Source organism: Sesamum indicum, linkage group LG3, assembly GCF_000512975.1.
Source record: "Sesamum indicum cultivar Zhongzhi No. 13 linkage group LG3, S_indicum_v1.0, whole genome shotgun sequence".
In the NCBI taxonomy this organism is placed as follows: domain Eukaryota; kingdom Viridiplantae; phylum Streptophyta; class Magnoliopsida; order Lamiales; family Pedaliaceae; genus Sesamum; species Sesamum indicum.
In genome coordinates, this window is record NC_026147.1 from 18,376,291 (window position 1) to 18,397,104 (window position 20,814).

The following is a 20,814-nucleotide window of genomic DNA, read 5'->3' on the forward strand; positions in this document are numbered from 1 at the left end:
GTCAAGTAACTAAATTCAAAGCATTTTTCCTTGATTATAAGAGACAGCAATAATAAATGCAATTATTACATGTTTGAAATAGTGTTCATACAGCTTCTCCAAAAAAAAAAAATAAATAAATAGTGTTCATACATCTTTGTCAGTTCTGGAATTGTGCATGCTTAGGTATTTGTTATCTTCTTTCCTCCATATTAGAATTAGCCACTTGTTATCTGTCTTATTCCTCAAGCTGTAGGGAGCTTGATATTTTGTGTCCTTGGTTTTCTTTTCTTTCTGTGTTCAGCTTGGAAAACTATTTACCTCATCATTAAACTTATAAAAGCTTTGACCTTCTCTGGCAGTATTTCATTTCAATATCTAGAGATTAAGTTGTATGTTCATGTATAAGATTTATGGAATGTTAATCTAATAGTAGGGGAGTTGGATACAGTACTAGAATAAGTATTATAAGTCCAAAGGAGAAGTAAGTTTAACGAGTGCGCAGATTTGGAGATGGTCATTTACAACTTGACTAGGCTCGCTTGTCATAAGTGGATTCTGTTTCCTTTGGTGATGAATCTTGCGAAGCTGCTGCACACTTCTCTAATCATGATGGTGAAGGAAAATGAGAAATGACGATCAAACACAAACTAATCCAAAGGCTAAAGAGATTGAAATAAGAAGTAGTTCGAAGAAAGGAGGTAGTCTCAAGCCTTGAATTTTAATGAATATTCAAAGAAGAAAGTAGCACAATTGTCGGGAGAGATTGTTGACCTATGCAGTAATAGTCATCCTTGTCGCAGGGCCCATGGCTTTAGCCTGCATACTATAATTGGAATGTGATTGGTGGTGCTCGACCCGGCATGCATGAACGTATATATATAATTATATATCATTATGGTTTGTGGGCAACAGACCATTAATTTTTGGTTGAATGTAGAGCATCATTTGCTTGGTAATTTCATTCGCTTTTTTAATATTGCCTCATTGCCTCTCTTAATGTGTTAACATATTTTTCTCCTTCAATCGAAATTTGCAGCTTCACTACTTAAAATCTCTGAACTTCTGAGGTTAGCTTCAAAGCTCTTTTTTATCTGTTTCTTTGTAAGTTCATTGCATTGCTCATCTTTGTCTCTTCATGCTATTAAGTTTATTGCATGTCTCCTGTCCTTTGGAAATCTTTGAATCAACAGGGTGATTGGGTTGAAACATTGGAGCCAAAAGAGTAACTTAATATGACACCAGGGGAAGAATTTAGGGAAGTTGATTTGAGTTCAACTGTCTTGAAGATTCTCTGAAAGCTGTTGTCTTGATACTACATTTCGTGTTCGAGTTAAAATGGACCCCTTTTCTAGTAAAGAAAAGGATGCCGACCACTCAGCTTTGCCAAGGTGTCGGATGGAGGGTGTAGCTGCAGGTTCGACAGATATTGGTGTGAGGTGCCCAAACCTAAAGGACCCATTTAGTATTGCTGAACTGATGAATTTTGATACATATGCTGGATGGTGCAACAGCCCCAGTAATTTGGCTGATCAGATGTTTCCGTCGTTCGCCTTGTCTCCTCTCACTTCGGCGTCCACAAATTTTTCACCCTTTGATGGATTGAACTTCATGCATCAGTATAATTCAGGAATTCCCATGGTGGATGGTGACATTATGGGAGGTTCATTCGTCAACGGAGATAAAGTGATGTTTCATCATATGGACAGTCAATTGCCTTGTGCAGCAAATTTTGCTGATGATGGGTTTGATTTGGTTGAGATGAGAGATAAGACCTCAAGCCAGCATAATCTAGTAGGTGAAGTAGGAGAGACTGTAATCCCAAGGCCTCCTGTGCAATCATTGGCTGAGAAAATGCTCAGAGCATTGAATTTATTCAAAGAATGGTCTGGAGGGGGTATTTTAGCCCAAGTTTGGGTTCCAATGAAGAATGGGGATCGGTACATCTTGAGCACCTGTGAACAACCTTATTTACTTGACCAAACACTTTCTGGATATCGCGAAGTCTCTAGATTATTTACTTTTGCAGCTGAATCAAAACCAGGTTCTTTCCTGGGGCTTCCTGGTCGTGTCTTTGCCTCAAAGATTCCGGAGTGGACCTCAAATGTGATGTACTACAATAAGGCTGAGTATCTGCGGGTGCAATACGCTGTTGATCATGAAGTCCGAGGGTCGATCGCATTACCTGTGTTTGAAGATGATTCGCTTGAAAGGTCATGTTGTGCGGTGCTAGAACTGGTTACCATGAAAGAGAAGTCCAATTTTGATTTGGAGATGGAAAATGTGTGTCGTGCACTGCAGGTTAGTTTCAGAATCAATGTTAAACCCCCATGCACTAAATTGCTATATTGTCTTTGGGATGTTAAAAAATAATGTCATCCAAAGATGAACTACCAATCACTACTATCTAAAGAAAAAGTATGAAAAGAATTTGGAGACTCTCACACATAAACCCAGGGACAGTTCAAAAGGACCACGCAAATTGGGGCCCCAGGGAAGTAGTCTGTTTTCCTTCATTTCTTACATGAAGACAACCAATCTCCCTGAGTAGTTCACTTTTCTGTCAAAGTGGTTGAATATGGCAATACTCCACTGTGGTAAACAGGAAAAGCATGACACTGAAAATGCATGCCATCACATGTCAAAATCATATAGGTGTTATTGCTCTTTGGAATCAAAATCATACATAGCGTTTTTGTTATCTTTTTATTTAACAGGAAAAGGAATTCGTGATGTGTTGTATTTTCTTAATGCATTTGTCCGATGAGTAGACAATTTTATGTCTGATTTTGTTGCCTATTTCATCCACTTCTGCTTTAAGTGTATTGCCATTTGTTCTTCCTTTGGGTTTAAGGAAGAAATTTATTTCTTTCTGCCGTTTTTATGGTTTTCGATTGGGGGCTTGATTTGTTTTTCTCTCTTTTTCTCTCATTATTTTATCCTTTACTTTTAGCATGAAGGAAATCGGGGCATGTCATATTGAATAAAAAGTGTAATAAATGGCAGTGCACATGCATTAAAATGTTCTAGTGTCATATTTAGTATTATGCTCGCAATGAAAAAAGGTTTTGCTACATCTCTTTGAAGTCTGAGCAATTATTATGAGACCATCAACCCACTTTTTGGTTGCCATCAAAGATGGACCACATAACTAAGCATTATAAATATTGTCCAGTGATTTTGTAGAATATTTCTCCCTTTCCTCTATTCCTTGGTTGTGGAGAGTTTTTACATATGAGTGGGTGCTGGATTTAATTCTTATGAATAACCTTATGAGAATTGTATTTTGCGCATCACTTTGAGATTTTTTAACTCTGAAGTGTCAACATTTCAGGCTGTGAATTTAAGGAGCAGTGTACCTCCAAGACTTTATCCCCAGGTTTTTATAAAACATTTGTTTTGATTCTCTAACTCATTTAGATTATTTTGATTCCATGGTCGTGATGGTCAACCTGTTTTAAAATCAATTTTAACTTGCAGAGTCTCTCTAAAAACCAACGGACAGCTTTAGCTGAGATTACAGATGTTCTACGTGCCGTTTGCCATGCACATCGACTACCTCTTGCACTAACATGGATTCCTTGTAGTCAAATAAAGGGGCTTGGTGAGGAAGGATGCAGTCAGAGTGCACATGAGAAATGTGTCCTATGCATTGAGAGTACTGCCTGTTATGTGAATGACAAAGATATGAAGGATTTTGTGCATGCATGTGCGGAGCATTCTCTTGAGGAAGGACAAGGTATTGTTGGGAAAGCTCTTCAATCAAACCACCCCTTCTTCTACCCTGATGTGAAGGAATACCATATAAGTGAGTACCCACTTGTTCATCACGCCCGCAAATTTGGCCTAAATGCTGCTGTTGCAATCAGGCTGAGAAGTATGTACACTGGTGAAAATGACTATATATTGGAGTTCTTTCTTCCGGTCAATATGAAAGGAAGTACAGAACAGCAACTCTTACTTAATAACCTCTCCAGTACCATGCAGAGAATATGTAAGAGTTTGAGAACTGTGTCAGATGCCGAATTGCAAGGGGGGGAAAGTTCCAAAGTTCAATTACAGGACGTTGAAGTGAGAAATATACCAGCAATGGTATTATCTAGGAGGAGTTCTGAGCAATCGCTTACTAATGGAAACTTAAACTCTGTCGACCATGCAACTCAAAATACATCTGATTCAACAAGCACAGGAGTAGAAGCTGATGGTCCTAATGAACAGGTACCTATTCATCTGCAACTTTGGACTTTGCTGTTGTTGCATCAATGCTCTCATTGTTTACTTTGAGGAACCTTATGCTTATGGATATATTTTCATGGTTAGGGTGTGTTTTTCACTGGTCTAGCTAGCATGTTGAAACATAAATTTTACTGCATGATGTGCTGCTCTTTCTGTAACTTTTGTAGGTACTATGAGGAAAAGAAAAATCTGACTGGTAACGAAGAAAATCAAACATTATTGGAAATTATCTGGAGTATATACATATACAATCTCAGATGTAGAAAGTGTATCTTTAGATACTTAAGAAACATATAATTGCGAACGCTGGAGAATAAAAGTTAAATACCGAAAAGAGTGTTAGACTCCTGAGGTTCTTTTTCTTATCTTCTTTTATCTGTTATGACTATGCATTTTGGATTAATTCTGCTCAGTTCTTTAGTGGCTTGTGGATAGAGCTCTTAGTGCCTCTTTTTTAATTGTTATAGAGAATGATTGGATCAAGGAAACATATGGAGAAGAAGCGTAGCACAGCTGAAAAGCATGTCAGCTTAAGTGTTCTTCAACAATACTTCTCTGGGAGCCTTAAAGATGCTGCAAAAAGCATTGGTGGTAAGTCTTCGTGCTTACGCATCCCAAAACTTTGATGATATACATCATTACTCATGCAATATCGTGCACACACAAATATAAAAGTACAGATACATGTGGAATTTTGGTACCTGGATTTTAATTCTAAAACTCAGGATAATAGATACCAAAACTCCAATCTCATCGATGTAAATGCAAATAACCTTAATTTTTAAAAATAGATTTTAGTGCCTATATTTTCTTATAAATAACCAAAAAAAGAGAAATCATATACATAACCATAAAATATGCATAACAAGAGCATACAAAATTTATTTGCTCCTTTCTATTTTTCCTAACTTTTTTGGACTTTATCTTAATTGGCCTAATTAAAGTATAGCTCAAAAGTAAATAAAATATTATACAGCAAATGTTTCTCTTAGTCTTTGTTCTCTTATTCGTAAATTTAAGTATTTTAGCATTAAGTTCGAAATATCTTTTATTAAAAACTATTACTCATATCCAAGTTTATTTTAATTTTAAATATTTATGTAACTATAAACGTTATCTATTTATTTATTTATTTGCCGCAATAAGTTTGTCTTTACTTAATGAAAAATAGATTAATCACTTAAAATGATGACTGGTTAAAGATCAAAATACAAAGAAGTATTAATAAAAATTTTACTACAAAATTTAGTCTAGATTTTTTCAAAATATATATCACCATATACATGGTATTTGAAGCATTGCATAAGATCAAATCAAATACTTTTATATTTTAAGAATTAATATATACAATTTCTTTATTGAAATCAGCCATATTATCATACGATTATTAACTCAAAGACTTGCATAGAGGCTGACTTTGTTCACTATTTGCTTCCGTTGCGGCTTCCTTTTCTCTTCATCATTCATTTCAATAAAGAAATATAACAGAAAAATAATATTATATGAATAATTTACAAAACAATTATTTTAATAATGGTGACGTAATATTTTGTGTCATAACTTTTAAATCGTATAATTAAATATAACAACTTCTAAAGGGAAATTTGGTATCAGAGTTTTGTTGTGGATGTCATTGCATTGATATACATGTTAACAAATATTTGAAGTATTTCCAAAGTTTAGTCTTAAGTGGCAACTTGATAAGATATTTGATGAATTTCTTTAACCTTTTTTCCTTTAGCATATGCACTCTTTGGATTCTTGTTCCAATCTCTTATGTTTTATCATATACGAACTGTAAAATTATATTAATCCTTATAACTAACATGAAAATATGTTAATAATTACTATATAATAATTCAGAGAAAAAATCTTGACTTTTTTTTATCTCCTCTTCTATAAAGAAATATAACAAAATAAAATCATAAACAAACCATAATAAAAAATTATTAGTTCTTTGTTTTTTTCTCTATTATTGTTAGCCCTAATTAAAGCAAAACATGGAAAGAAAATGCAATACCATATACAATTACTTCTCTTAGTTTTTCTACTTTTTCCCTAAATCAGTATTTAGAAACGAATTTAAATTTCAAAGTTATTTGCTCAGCAGGGTTCATTTGCTTTTTATTTTTTATTTTAAGTATAAATGTGTATGCTAATAACTAGGAGTTAAATAAACTCAGATCTAAATCACAATCTGAGAGTGTCATGCATATAGGAGTTGAAGAGTTGGTATTCTTTTATTAACTAGTGTGATGCTAATTAGCAACAGCCAAATAGATTTTAATTTATATCATTAATCTTATACAAATGGTATAACAAGGACATCTAAGTCCAACCCATAAATCAAAGAGACATTCAAACATATTTTGAGTAGAATAGAAATGTAAACTAGATGAATTTATGGAGTACGTTGTACTGTTAATGCATACATACCAGTAGCAGAAGTGAACATACCGAAGCATCTATGCAAATATTAGACTCATGATATGCCATTTTTGGTTTTATATAGTGTGCCCGACCACTCTCAAAAGAATATGCAGACAACATGGCATCTCAAGATGGCCTTCTCGCAAAATAAACAAGGTAAACCGATCGTTGAAGAAAATACAAAGTGTGCTCGACTCTGTTCAAGGAGTGGAAGGAGGACTGAAGTTTGATCCAACTATGGGGGGCCTCGTGGCTGCTGGCTCTATTATCCAACAATTTGATTCTAGAACAAGTGGTGTCTTGCCTGATAAAGACGACATGATCAGAGACTCAGATTTAGTTATTCAGAATGCAACTGAACCCTCACCATCTTTTATGGACATCGAAACCACCATAGTGAAAATGGAAGAAGAGAGTCTATTAGATGGAAACCAATTGGCAGGAGAGGGTAAATCCAATCCTCTTCGCCTGCAAAATCCTGAGAAGTCCAAGCTAGCTGAATTAGATGCTGGCCTCTCATGGCCTGCTAGTCCAAACAATGTACCTTGGACTACTGCAAATGTGGCCCCAAGTTCTTTCCTTTTGCGAGAAAGATGCAATAGATCGGTTTTGGACCATTCTAGTATGAAACCCGTCTCTTCTGAATCTCATTTCATTTCCCGTAACTCAAGCTCCATGGCAGCTGGTGATGAGATAGAGACCAAATTAAATGATGATACTGGGATTGATGGGGATGATGGAGTTGTAGAACATAACCAACCCACTTCCTCAGGCATGACAGATTCATCAAACGGGTCTGGATCTGGCTCAATGATGAATGGTAGTTCATCAAGCTCTAGAAGTTTCGGCAAAAGGCAGAATCCTAAGACTGAGGCAAGCCATGGTGACAGTGGGTCTAAAATAATAGTAAAAGCTACATATAAAGAAGATACAATCCGGTTTAAATTTGAGCCAGCTGCTGGTTGTATTCAACTGTACGAAGAAGTAGCAAAGAGGTTCAAGCTACAGATGGGCCACTTCCAACTCAAGTATCTTGACGACGAAGAGGAATGGGTGATGTTGGTAAGTGATTCAGATTTGCAAGAATGCCTCGAAATAATGGATTTTGTGGGTTCTCGAAACGTGAAGTTCCTGGTACGTGATGTGCCAAGCACCATAGGAAGCTCAGGTGGAAGCAACTGCTTCTTGGGAGATGGATCTTGATAATCTATACTTAGGTAACCATCCGAAGTAAACAAATCTCCTCTTTATATCATCAACTGATCAGTCACTTGCTGTATCATAAAACATGTGAAGATGGGCTTCTTGGCAAGTAGCATTTTTTCTGGATGCTGCTTCTGTATTCATGTTTCGACATGGCTGGTTTTGTTCCAGCAGAAAAGGACGCAAAAAGAATACAAGTGGTCAAGTGTTTGGTGGTGAACCCATCGCAGGTGATGTATGTTTCTCAATCTTGTACATGTTTGAAGAATTATAAAGTTGTAGCCGTCGGTTGATGGGAGGGAGCACTCTACGTATCGTGCCCCCACCTAGTTTGTACAGGTACGTTTCAACAACTACAGATAGGAAAGCATTAGAATGTAAGATCTTTATAAAAGTTATATTTATTTTTGTATGCAATTTATCTATACCAAAGTAGTAGAGTGGAAGCACCGTGCTAGCTGCCATGTGTTTTCGATCGCATTTAACTTGCCAACGAAAAACCTCTATTTTTGAGAATGCTTTGATGCTCTTTTAATTTATGGTTCATAGGTATAGAGGAATAATTTTAGTATTGGCTGTTAGGCTATTTCTCATCACTCCGTTGCATTATCATCAAACTATTTAAGAAGCATGATTTAGTAAATTTTACATCAAGAAAGTTAGAGAGAAATGAAGATCAAATATTGGGTATAACTGCGCATATCATGTCATTGGTGCCACACTTTTGCTGCTGTAGAATTCATATTGAAGGAGTTGCTCCAGACAGGACCCTTTTAAGTTGTTGAAAGGCAGGATGTGAATAGTATCTGTGGCAAAAGTTCATTAAAGCTTTTGCTCATTCATTCTTTAAGACTAGTAATTTGCGACACATTGGTATGTGCGTAATTTTTGCTATTATTTAAAAATAAAATATTTATAATTCTTTTGTTATTTCATAAACTATATATAAAATAATAAGTTAATATTAAATTTATAAAAAAATTGGTGAAACAAAAATAATGATTAAGAGGAAAAAAGATGCAAAATACAGAGAAGAATAAAAAAAAGAATCTACTGTTGAAAGATGATGGGGGAGTGGGAGTTAAATAATAAACAAAAAAAAGTTAAATATTAAAAAAAAGTCGGATTAAATGGTGAGGCATCAAAATCGTGTTTTTTTTTAATAATAAATAACAAATATTCATGGTTTGTTGTTTAGCAAAATATGTGTTTTTAGGAATAATTATATTTACGTCCCTTAATCTTTGGCGTAATTTCACAAACCACCTATGTTTTTTGATAAATACAGAAACCACCCTTATCAGCCTAAAATATGGCCGAAAGATGAAAAACGATCTACAATAAAAATTATTTAGAAATAAGCTAAGAGTTTGTTTGGTTGGGTGAAAAATAGGTGTATTAAAAAAGTGAAAGTGAAAGTAAAAAAGGATAAATAAGAAAAAATATTTAGTGTTTGATTTGGGAGAATAGATAGAGAGGAAGTAAAACTGGATGTATACAATACCTTTTCAGAATTCAATTTTGCTTTTATTTAAAATTGGGCAAAAAATTAAAAGCATAAGGCCAAAAGGACAAAAAGTACATATTTTATTTTTATTTATTTAACTAGACTGACATAAAATACATATTATTTTATAATTTATTAATTTTAGTAAAATTTAGTTATAAAGAAAAAATAGAGGATAATATTTATTGATGCCCTTCAAATATTTTTTTCTCAAAACTAAATATAAGAAGGTGGACCCCTACCAAGCAAGACCAACAGGCCTGTTCCTAGTGGCCTATGAGCAAGATATCAAATCCATAGCCTGTGTATCCTTTAGCAGGCCCGAGAAATGACTCAATCCAATAAGATGACTCCGTATACAACTAGAAAATCACATCACCTATGTGCACGTGACATCATAGACACATCATACTAAAAAATATCTAACTAACCCCACCTAGATCGGTTGAAGTCAACTTATCAAGCAGCAAGTACAAGATTCTCAAATTCTCTAGTTGATTGAGCAAGACTCCTTCAAATGGTTGTATTTTTTTCATATAAGTCCAAATCTCAAACAGATTCTTTTATTAGTTAGCTAACTTGTACAGCTTTCCAAAAATTTGTTCCACAACCATTTATAAACAGAGGCTCTGTGCAATTATTTTGGCAACGAAGATCTCATATTCTAACTTGCACTTTCCAGCACATTTGGGCATTCCACTTGCGTTTTATCACTTTATTATCATACTATATCACTTCAATTCAATTACACCACCATTATTTTCACCTTCATTTTGAGTTTTCCCTTTCATTTATTCAGTAAATCGATTACTAACTTAACAATCGGAATGCTAATCTCTGTTTCGCAGGTTAGTCCCCTATTACTTTAGAATTTTCGTGAAGATCCTTCTCTCCCTGTTGCAGAAGGTTATGTTGTTCCACCTCCAGGGCAGGTTCTAGGGGGTCTCAATGCCCCCACTCTATCCTTTGACCCGACAGGTCTATCTGCTGCCAATAACCCGCTCTTATATGAGTAGTTTCGCCAATTCATCTTGGAGACCGTGAACTCAACCCTCCGAGATTCCCTTGCTGGCGGAGTAGGTTAACCGCTCAAGTAGGTGTAAAGAGTTCGCCCTCATTTGACCTTTATACTCATAATAAAATATCTATTTTGCACTTGACCTCTAAAAACCACATGTTTCCAAATGATCTTGCATATAGATAGAAGATCAACATGTTGTCTTAGCTCATTTTCACATTAAATTTGTTTTAATTTTATTTATGTTCACATGTTTTAAACACGAATGCTCGAAAAATTCAGAGGCTGCACCCCTTTTACCGAAATCAGTAGCCGTAGTGTGTCCCACAAGACGTAACGCACAGATCCTATCTTGGGGCCCTCACTTTTTAGAGGTTTCACTAATTATTAACCAATTTGTATTTAGCTTTTAATTGGTAAATTTATTTTAAAATATTTGATATCAACAATATATATTCACTTTTGTCACTAATTTAAAAGTTGAAAATGCAAGTACAACCAAACAAGGATATTTTCAATATATTAGTAGGGATTGATGTCAATATATTTTTGGGTAATCTAAAATGATTTTCTCTGAGATTTAATATAATTATGATTATTTCTTTGTTGTTTGAAAAATTACAAATACCCCCTTGATATTTGATGAAATTATATAATCCTTGGATGAAGGTATGAAATTATCAACTTTGCCCTTACAGTATTTTTTTTAAAAAAATTAAAAATTAATCAGGGTGGATGAAAAATTCTAAAAATTATAAAAAAAATTATCCACTTAGTCCATAAAAAATTCAAAAAAATTAATAAAATAAATAAAATTATACTTTTAATCCGTAAGGGCATTTTGGTTAGTTCACCACAAAAATTGATGAAAACCTAACGGATTGGACTATTTGTTAGATGGCCGTTAAAATTAAGGGATATTGATAATTTTTCGAATAATGAGAAGATTTTCGTAATTATGTCAAACCTCAACAGACGTCATTGTGAATTACCCTACATTTTTTCCTAGTAAGTAAATGTGTCCAAAATCATCATATTTGACACACTAAAAAGCTACTAAATTGATTCAGTCAAAAAATAAAGGTCCTGGTTAGTATCAGACAGTAAGGTTAAAGATTAAAAACTTTCCTCCACCCACACCCACAGAAGTTCCATCCATGTACCACCAAGGGTTTGCTAAGTAACAAATATGTGAACTTGCATCCTCCAGAGGTTAATTTATATCTCAAATATAACAATTCCAATACTTAAAACAGGGAAAAATCTTAACCCATGTCTGACATTGTTTCCAGCCCTGATTCAGTTTTCAATCGAAAATGTATGTTTTCAATTTTGTATAAATTCGGGGGGAAATAAAATATATTTGAATTAGTTGATAAGATTATATTTTTTGCTCTTAATGATGTCAAACCAATATACTTCTATATTTGAACGAAACTGATCATTGTGCTTTTATTTACTTAAAACTGTTGGTAATGCTAAATCAATGTATTATGAAAAAAATATATTATTAGTTTATTAAGTTATTGATTAAAAAAATTGTATATGTAAGTACATATAAAAAATGTAACAATCAAGAATGATGACAAAAATATGTTTACTGAAAATACATATAAACAATTATGTTTTGTTTAAAAAGCTAATAGTTGAGAATGAAAGTGAAGCTGGACAAAGTAAAAGTCTGAAGTCTCGTGGATTGTATGAAGATGAACATACCACATAAAAGAATACAAAGCTGCTCTACAACTTCTACAATGTATATAGGCATAGCCCTCTATGCCACAACATATATTATGTACATAATTTCCTGCTTGATGAATTGCAAATTCTCCAAAAACCAGGAGGCAGATAATGGCATCAACTTAAATTTAATGAACAACACATTATTTAAAGGTCAAGCCATACTATGTAGGATATGCTGGAAAAAGAGGTCTTCTGTAGTTGTAGCCTTGTTGTTCAGGACACAATCTCTGTAGCCTTGCTGTTCGGGATATGTAAATTATTGGAACTAATAGCTGCTCCAGAAATTATTTCAGACTTTGATCTCATCCACCGAATGGCATGAAATGTGTTCAGGCACAATCTCTCCGCAGCCATTTCTGTGCAGAAAACTTATAACTATGGCAACTAACAGCAGCTCTAGAAATCATGTCACTTGATCTCATCTTCACACAGTATGATTTCAGTTTGCTTAGAGTCTGAAGAACATGCTCAGAAGCCCGCTCAATTATCTTGTTGCATTTTCAAGCCTATCAGATATCAATAAACAAGAAACCAGCTCCAAGAGTTCTGAACAAGAGAAGTACCTCCATCTATCTTCTATTTCATAGCAGAGATATAATGCAATTAGTTCAAATATTTCTCAGTTCAAATGCTCGACTGCTTAAGAAAAGAAACCAAGGCCAACCCTGATTTTGACCTTCTACTTAAGCTTTCTATTACAACGTCCACTCCTCAACTCCTTTGGGTTGTTCAGCAGCTTCGAATAAGAAGTTCTTTCAGGTGTTTTGCACCTGCATTCGTGCACACATGAACTACACTCGGTTACAGATCGGTTCATATTGATGTAGTAGAGTTTGGTTAAACACTTCATTAAGTTATTATGACTAAAAAGTCATAAAAAGTTTGTATGTAGATTTTCATGCACAATGATCCAGCTATAAAGATTAAGCTCACAGAAGAAACTAATTTCTCAAGGGCTACATCTCTGGCTAGCTGTTCCCATTAGGTCAGCGGATCAAGTGCCTTCAAAGGCCTTGTGAGTGCAGCTACAATCTGTCAAGCCAATAAACACAGATGTTTCTACAGTACAATATAATTTGAAAAAGTAAATAACAAGTTACTTCTTATGAGGCTCCTTTGCAACATATGGGGATGCCTTCACAAGGGTTATCCTTTGAAGATTATCTTCTCCCATCTTGTCCTGGCCAGTACTCACAATTATATGTTCCTTTTTGTTGCATATATAATGATATGGAATGTAGTCACAACATTCTGATCAAACTACATAACAACAGCACACTGAATCTCCCCTTCAATCACCATCGAACAAGCACTTTCCACGTCTCTTCTTTGTTAAGGCATTGACTACTGCCATTCCATCTCAACTACAGCAACCAACAGCACATTTTAACTCCCATAACCGTCATCACCACTACAAGCACCAGCCTTCTTAAAACTGACTATTGATTGGTCATCTAAAGTAAGTTTTGTGTCTAGCAGTAGACTTGAATTCCAGAGATGATGGCAGAACAGGCCTCGTTTCACATTATTTCTTTAACTTTTTGTAGTAGATCTCCATATGGTTATTGGAAAAACATCTACATGTGCTATAAATCAGTGCAATTAGTTCTAACAGTCTGAGGTAAACATTTCGAAAAACAAGAACAAATACCACATACTTTTTCTGATATGGTGTATTGCGCTTGGGGCATCATTTGTGATATACCCAGAGTAAAGCCATCATATGTAATAGGTACTAAAACAGACCTGAAATACTAGACTAGCATTGTAATAGAGGCACCAGATTGTGGATGCAGCCCATGTCCCAATCAGTGAAGTGTCTCACACAAATTGCAGGAGAAACTTCGAATTAGTTTATAATTGCATGCAGGGTTTCTTTGCAATTTGGCTTAAACATTTTGACAAAGCAAGAGGAATACCAAACTTAATACCATGGTCCATAGAGCATTGGATTTTCACTTGTGGGAATGTACAATACTATCATGTGGTAGTGGTAGTTCTGGTACGTCTAGTTGTGATATAATTTCCAGGGATAATAACATTTACACAATGTGACCAATGATCAGAAACCAACCTCTCTTTTCTATAATTACATAAACCACTCCAAACGGCCAAAAAGCAAGGATAGTTTGTGTAATGATATTGACATTTTTGGGAGGTGTGTGTGTAATTTTTCAAAATAAAAAGCGTGGCTTGTGTAAATGATCTTGACATTTATGATGGGTGTATGTGCAATTATCCAAAAGGCAGGGGGTGGTTTGTGTTAACAAACCATAGGTCAAGGTGTGTAAATATAATTATCACTAATTTCTAACTTATTTAAGATATTGTGATTTATATTGATGTCAAACTAGTTGGTTGGATAGTTCTAACAACTTTCTTCTCTTCTCTCCCTCAGAGTATATGGCTCCAAAATAGAGCAACAGTCGGAGGCATTTCTGGTTGTTACCAAAAAGGGTGTAGTCGGTGACACTTGGAGTAGAACAGGAGGTGCATTATGGTTCATTACAAGTGGAGGTGGCAGCAGCAAGGGCAGTTGCAGTAGACGAAGCAATGATGGTTATTTAGCAAACAAGTAAATTGAGAGGGTAGGAACTCAACTTGTTCTCTATTATACAAGCGCAGTCCACTTCTCCTAATTGAGGGTAAAAATAAGAATTGTATTCATGCTGTACTCAAATACTCAAAAGAATCACCAAATTCACCCAAGAAATCTTTTTTGGGTTAACCTAAACATGGAGTTCAATGTCCAGAAGAGAAACTCTCAGTTCATTGTCCAGAAGAGAAACTCTCAGTTCAATGTCCAGAAGAGAAACTCTCTATGCCCTATGGTGGCTTTCCCCTTACGTTAGTGGATGAATGGAATATAACAATCAGCTCATTTACTCTCAACACCTTATAGAAAGAGCTTCCTTAATTATAAATTAATAAACTCACTTTAATAACTTAACTAATACTGTAGAAATAAACTGTACATGAAACTACTTAACTAATACTTAACATGGCATTCTTTTCATCAAATTTCATCCTTCGAATTCACTCATCAAACTTCTATTCCAGGGAATGCATATAGCAATTATTTCACTATCATTACAACTTTAGCAGACATTAGTGGAACGAATAGCAGCTCATAACTCAGAAGGCATTTTAAAACATCTCAATCTGTCATCACCGAGATTATACACAAGCCATAGGGGACTGGAAAAGTAAAACAAGCTCTACAGAACAATTTATTCTCATCCGTGAATTATCGGCTCATTTGTCCAACCACCCATAGCAGCAGAGTTACCAACATCCAGAAACATTACAATTATCACCATCATTCTGTCCCTGAACACTTTCATAAGCCTCTCCCATGACTCGTTTTTCATCACCAAGCACAGGCTGTCAAAACCAACTTGAGTTGGAGGATAACCAAGATTAAAGTCCAGTAACAGTTAAAAATCCAAGAACTTCCCATTCCTGATTCAAATACTTGCCCAAGACCAAACATTACTCTTGTTGGCCATGCCAAGCAAATCTTCTTGGAAAGAAATGAGATAAAATTGGAAATAAATTTTAGTAATGACATCAGTGAGTAGCATCCAATCTGAAACCAAGTTACAAATTCCTCACATCAGTGCACCAGATTACATGCACGTAGCCACATACACACATCAAGAAATACATCTTCTTGCATAAACCAAAGAAAGTAGAATAAATGGAGAGACACCATTTCCATGCAGCCTATCCATTCATCTTCTAGATATCATTTATCTGGCTAAACTTTTAAATTTTCTCTTTTGTCTCAAAACAGTACTCAGCAATCAGGCAATTCCTGTGCAATCTGGTAAAGAACCTATAGAAACTTGCCACGCTCCTACCATGTTAAAGATGGGTAACTGGGACAAAACTAAGTCTACTAATTGAATAACCATAGCGATATTCAGGGAACAAGTACTTTAAGCATAAATTAGAAAGTAAGAAGCATCAGAGGCCATTCATGAGACAGTGTCATGGTACTTACCTTATGAGCTTGGTTTATTGTGGTTCAAAAGCTCCTGCCTTCTTGCTTCAAGTTCCTTTAGATTATTACGGATAATTTGCACTTTCGATGTCAAATGATCATTATGGTTTTCAACATCCTTCATGAGAATAAGTAGCTGTTCACGATATGCTGAACTTAGACGTTTCTTTACCCGGAGTTCTGCAGTTAATTCTTGAATCCTTTTATCTTTCTCGTCCTATAAAAATTACACAATTTGATCAAATCATTAGTGGTATCAAACTGGCAACAAACAAAGGAAGCACTTCTTCCCTGAGCCTAGTAAGCAATGCACACCAGATAAGAAATTGCACATGTCAATGATACTGTTGTACCTTAAACTTAAGCAAATGGCATAAAGAAATGGCACTGAATTGGCAGATATTAGAACTCAAATTCTCGCAGAAAGTAATTTAGCACACATGACTCATCAACTTTACTCACATATAATCTTGTTTAAAATACAAGAAATACAACAGAAAACTAACCAAAGAGAGAGAAAGTCAAAAAAGGGTTCAAGGACAATCACCAAAGACAAGTGTTCCATAAGGTATGATGTTATGAAGTATCTTACATATATTACAAATCCTTTAAAATTGCATCTACATACTTCAAAGTGCAGAAACTTCATTTTCAGAAAGGCCAGGAATATTAAGTGATTATAGGACTTTGCTGACCAAGAAAAGATTGTACTTCATTTCTCTGAAGTTTTTGGGTTGAACTTTTTCCCCAATCCTTGTAAACAACAGTCTCCATGTCTATGTTCACTGACAACTGTTATTTGAGAAGTTTGAACTATTTTTTCATTAATTCTCAAATTCAGATAATATGAAACATTCGGCTTCTGGCAGTGAAATACCGTAATTTCTGCAACCCACTTCATTTATCATCTGAAGGTCAGTATTTCGCGCACCCCAAACTTGGAGCTTTGTGGAAGTTCCCATCATAGTATCAAGTAGAAAAGGGGAATGGGGATTCTCAAAGAATACACACACACAACATTCAGATAGAAAGAGGACCGGCTATTAAATGAAGTCTGGAGCCTGCATATTCATAGTGCAATACTGACTCGTCATGTCAAAATTCAGTTCAAGTGAACCCTTTAGTATCACAACAAATAGCGTTAAAGGACAAGTATCACATTATTATCACATAAAAATTATTATCTATCTCAACTTACATAATTATAAAATTTTCATCCAAATCCTAACTAGAAAGCAGAAACTATAGAAGCTATAGATACTTTTCTGTTTATTATCTCTATCCAATCATACAAGCTTCATGCAGATCCTGAACAATATTATCAGACTGTATAACCTTTTGACGTGCATTTTCATTTTCCTTTACTATGAGGAAAGACTAGGACAAGATCTTTTTCTATCCGTCCCGATTTAATCTTAGTATCTTTTCATTTTTCCAGTATTGGTAAAAAACATATCAAACCTGAGTTTGGACAATCTCAAGGAAACATCCGTTACCCATGCATGAATTAGCTAAAACCTTACAACAAAACGGGTAAACCTCGTAAAGATACAATATTTTACTGAAGAAAGATATGACACCAATAAAAATAGATCTTAAGAATTCTCCTATAAACAAGTTGGAGAACATTATTCTAGTTAAGACACTACGGAAAAACAATAATATCCTAAACTGTAACTTCTGAAACAAAATTACGGCAAGTTCTAAATAGCTACCAGCCTACCAAATCAAGCCATTCTTTAAACTCATTTCAGAAATAAAAATACTTGATCGTTGTTATAATTGCAAAGGAAATTTCTTTAGAAAGAGAGATAAATTATTTACATCGAATTAATTGTCATACTCATCAGATACAAGCGCATGCACACATTTGAAATTGATTCATATACCAAAATTTACATCACAAAAGATTACACGAGGATAAATTTTTTTAGTTCTTAATCAGTATTGCAATTTGCCTTCTAATTTTCACCTTAGAACTTTGTGTTCATTTCACACAAGTTTATTTTTCTTTTAGTTCCCCAGCATGTTCATTTTCTTTTTTTTTTTTTTTCAGCTACTTCTCAACCTCTCACAAACAGCAGTTGGTTAATAGCTATTATTGTCGTTAATAAAACAAGCTTTGACAATTTCTCAATCATTTTTTCAGGAACAAAAAGTAAAAGAAAAAAAATATTTTCGATGAGCATGTTAGCGGGCCATTAAACATCCAACAGTTGATGAACCCACATAAGGACAAAGAAGTTGAGGTATTGACAGGAGATATTGCAACAAGTTCAATTTCTTGAAACAAACCATAGAACCAACTGGAGGCAGAATGTCAGCTAGGGGACTGAGAAATAAAGAACTAGTGAAGAGGCATGAGTGATCAGGGAATACACAGTTACACACCACTCGGTACTTACAAATGTAGGGCGTCTCTTAGGCAACGAAACTACCAAAGGATGATTATGGTCTCTCACAAACTTCCGAACAATCCACCTCCCAGCACTCTCTTTCTTTACTAGGAGCATTGCAGTACAACCATCTCTCCGTTTTTCTCTGGTTTCATTGGAAAGACTACCTGACTTTTGAACATGAAGAATGTTTCTACATCCTAGCCCACGTGATATTAATGACCCATCACGTTCTGACTTACGAGATGATAAAACACGGGTCAAGAAACCTGCCCGGCCAGCATATTCTTCATAGTAAGCTCTAGCAGCAGCTTCCGTCTCGAATATCATACCTTCATAGGGTTCTCCTTTTCTGTCAACTTCACATGACGTCAAGTCCGCCATTACAGATGCTTCTATCATCTCCTTACCACCACCATCCAATCTATCTTCAACATCCACTGGAAGAAAATGTTGCATTACATCAGCCCAGTCATGACATTTTGTCATGCACTGAGATTTAAAAACAGAAAAAGTCACAAAAAGTGCACATACTGTGTTCAACCACCATTTTGAAACTTAAATTCTACGTAAAACTTCCCTCAAGTAGATCCCACTAACATACAACAATAGTCATAAAAGAAACTCCAACATAATCTTCACCTCATAAGAAAGTATTGCCTAGGCCTTTCAAGTTTAAGCTTTCCTAGCACCATGAGGAATTTGGAAACTGAAATAAAAAAGAGTAATAGACTAACGACACAATATTTCTCCAGAGAAACAGCCGGCATTACATAGTTCATAGTTCAACAGAAAAGAACAAAACTATGCGGGGCACAATAGGAAGCAACAATTTCACCCAAAAATTACAAGCTCTTAGAGATTTATAAACTTTAATCCCAACTCTTAGAAACTCGCCATAGAAGACCATCGGACAAAAATCTGAAATTAGGAGCCAAAGCACCCACATGAAATACTTTAAGTCTTCATATGTACAAGCATGTATTTTGAATTACACACGGAGTTTCCAACACAGCTAAATTGTTTACTCTAAAGGCATCAACCATTTGATAGTTCCTACGCTTCTAGGACTTCACCAGCAACTACATCCGTAGAATCCTCTAGTTTCATGAAATTCCATAAATAACCAAATTCTGCACCCAACATCACCAGGAAAAACGTGAAAAAACTGCATTTCCCGGCATAATAGAGAAACCCGGATTAATTAATTGGCTTCTGAAATGAAATTTCATGTAGTAAAATGCGCACATAAATAAACACAAACAAAATAACGAGAAGGAGAGGTGAGAACACAGGGTTTGTACTACTTACTGATTACGCTGAAATGCCTCCGCAATGCCTCTCCCCGAATTCAGGATGTTTCTGTGCGACTCTTCTAGTTTATTTCTTCTTCTTCCTGATCAATCAATCCGGAAAAGAAGAAGAGAAATGGGCACTCGGTAATATAATATTTGGTGCCAATTCCTAATTGACAAAAATCTCTAATTAGGTCACAAATTGTGTTGGAGTCCGGTTGGAACAAAATTGTTGAGTAAAAAAAGGGGGTTAATTATTTTTTCCACTTTTGAAGTATACCTATAATTGGGGAAAAATATTATTTTAGTTCGTTAAGTATGCCTAATTTTAATTTTAGTTCGATAATTATATCTATTTTTATTTAGGTCCAGTAATTTACGAAAGTACTTACTTTTAGTCCTCTAGTAGATTTTCAGATAATTTTACCTCTATGCAACTTTTAAAAGGCAGTTTCAGTCCATATGCACTCATAGGGGTAAAATTATCTGAAAATTTGTCAGATGACTAAAAGTAAGCAATTTCATAAGTTACTGGACCTAAACAAAAATGGACATAGTTATCGGACTAAAATTACAATTAAGAATATTTAGCGAACTAAAATAATATTTTTCCCCCTATAATCGTATACTTCTTAATTCGTTTACTTCTATTAAATGGGTGATGTGACTATATTTAATTAAATAAATAATTATAAAATTTGGGATTATTTACTTTGGTCTGTTATGTTTTAAAGTTAAAAATTAATAAAATGTTTACTTGATATGATAAATTTGTATTAAAGGCTAAATAACTTTGTTGTCGCTCTTCTGTTTTTAAGTCAATTTGAAAATTCCCCATAGCATAGATAAATTAGTAAAATTAGTAAATTAAAACATAAATAATGGGTAACAAATTACGTATAATTTTATAAACTACATTATTAAAATAAAATTGCAAATATAAATTATTCACTATTACTAAATAAATATGTAGAAATATTACTAAAATTACAAACAAAAAT

At 34.7% G+C, this 20,814-nt stretch overlaps 2 protein-coding genes across 5 annotated transcripts in view; one reads left to right on the forward strand and one right to left on the reverse strand.

Annotated features, from left to right (window-relative positions):
- Positions 1–8,273, forward strand: part of LOC105158751 (protein NLP9) — a 9,372-nt gene extending 1,099 nt beyond the window's left edge. The window contains exons 2-7 of the mRNA XM_011075595.2: positions 1,019–1,049; positions 1,173–2,280; positions 3,314–3,358; positions 3,460–4,197; positions 4,683–4,806; positions 6,728–8,273. Coding sequence (XP_011073897.1) covers positions 1,318–2,280; positions 3,314–3,358; positions 3,460–4,197; positions 4,683–4,806; positions 6,728–7,848 — 2,991 coding nt within the window. The 5' untranslated portion in view covers positions 1,019–1,049; positions 1,173–1,317 and the 3' untranslated portion in view covers positions 7,849–8,273. The remainder of the gene's footprint in view (positions 1–1,018; positions 1,050–1,172; positions 2,281–3,313; positions 3,359–3,459; positions 4,198–4,682; positions 4,807–6,727) is intronic.
- LOC105158752 (protein FAR-RED IMPAIRED RESPONSE 1) lies at positions 12,051–20,008 on the reverse strand. 4 transcript variants are annotated; one of them, XM_011075597.2, is made up of 4 exons: positions 19,830–20,007; positions 18,528–19,010; positions 16,123–16,339; positions 12,051–12,894 (listed from the first exon to the last, which is right to left on the reverse strand). In XM_011075597.2, exons 2-3 carry the CDS (start codon positions 19,005–19,007, stop codon positions 16,124–16,126), a joined length of 696 nt encoding a protein of 231 aa, XP_011073899.1. In that variant the 5' UTR covers positions 19,008–19,010; positions 19,830–20,007; the 3' UTR covers positions 12,051–12,894; position 16,123. The 4 variants fall into 4 exon arrangements, with proteins under 4 accessions (XP_011073899.1, XP_011073902.1, XP_011073901.1 ...); XM_011075600.2 differs by having other exon boundaries at positions 18,528–18,958; positions 19,830–20,002; XM_011075599.2 differs by lacking the exon at positions 12,051–12,894 and adding an exon at positions 12,902–13,148 and having other exon boundaries at positions 19,830–20,008.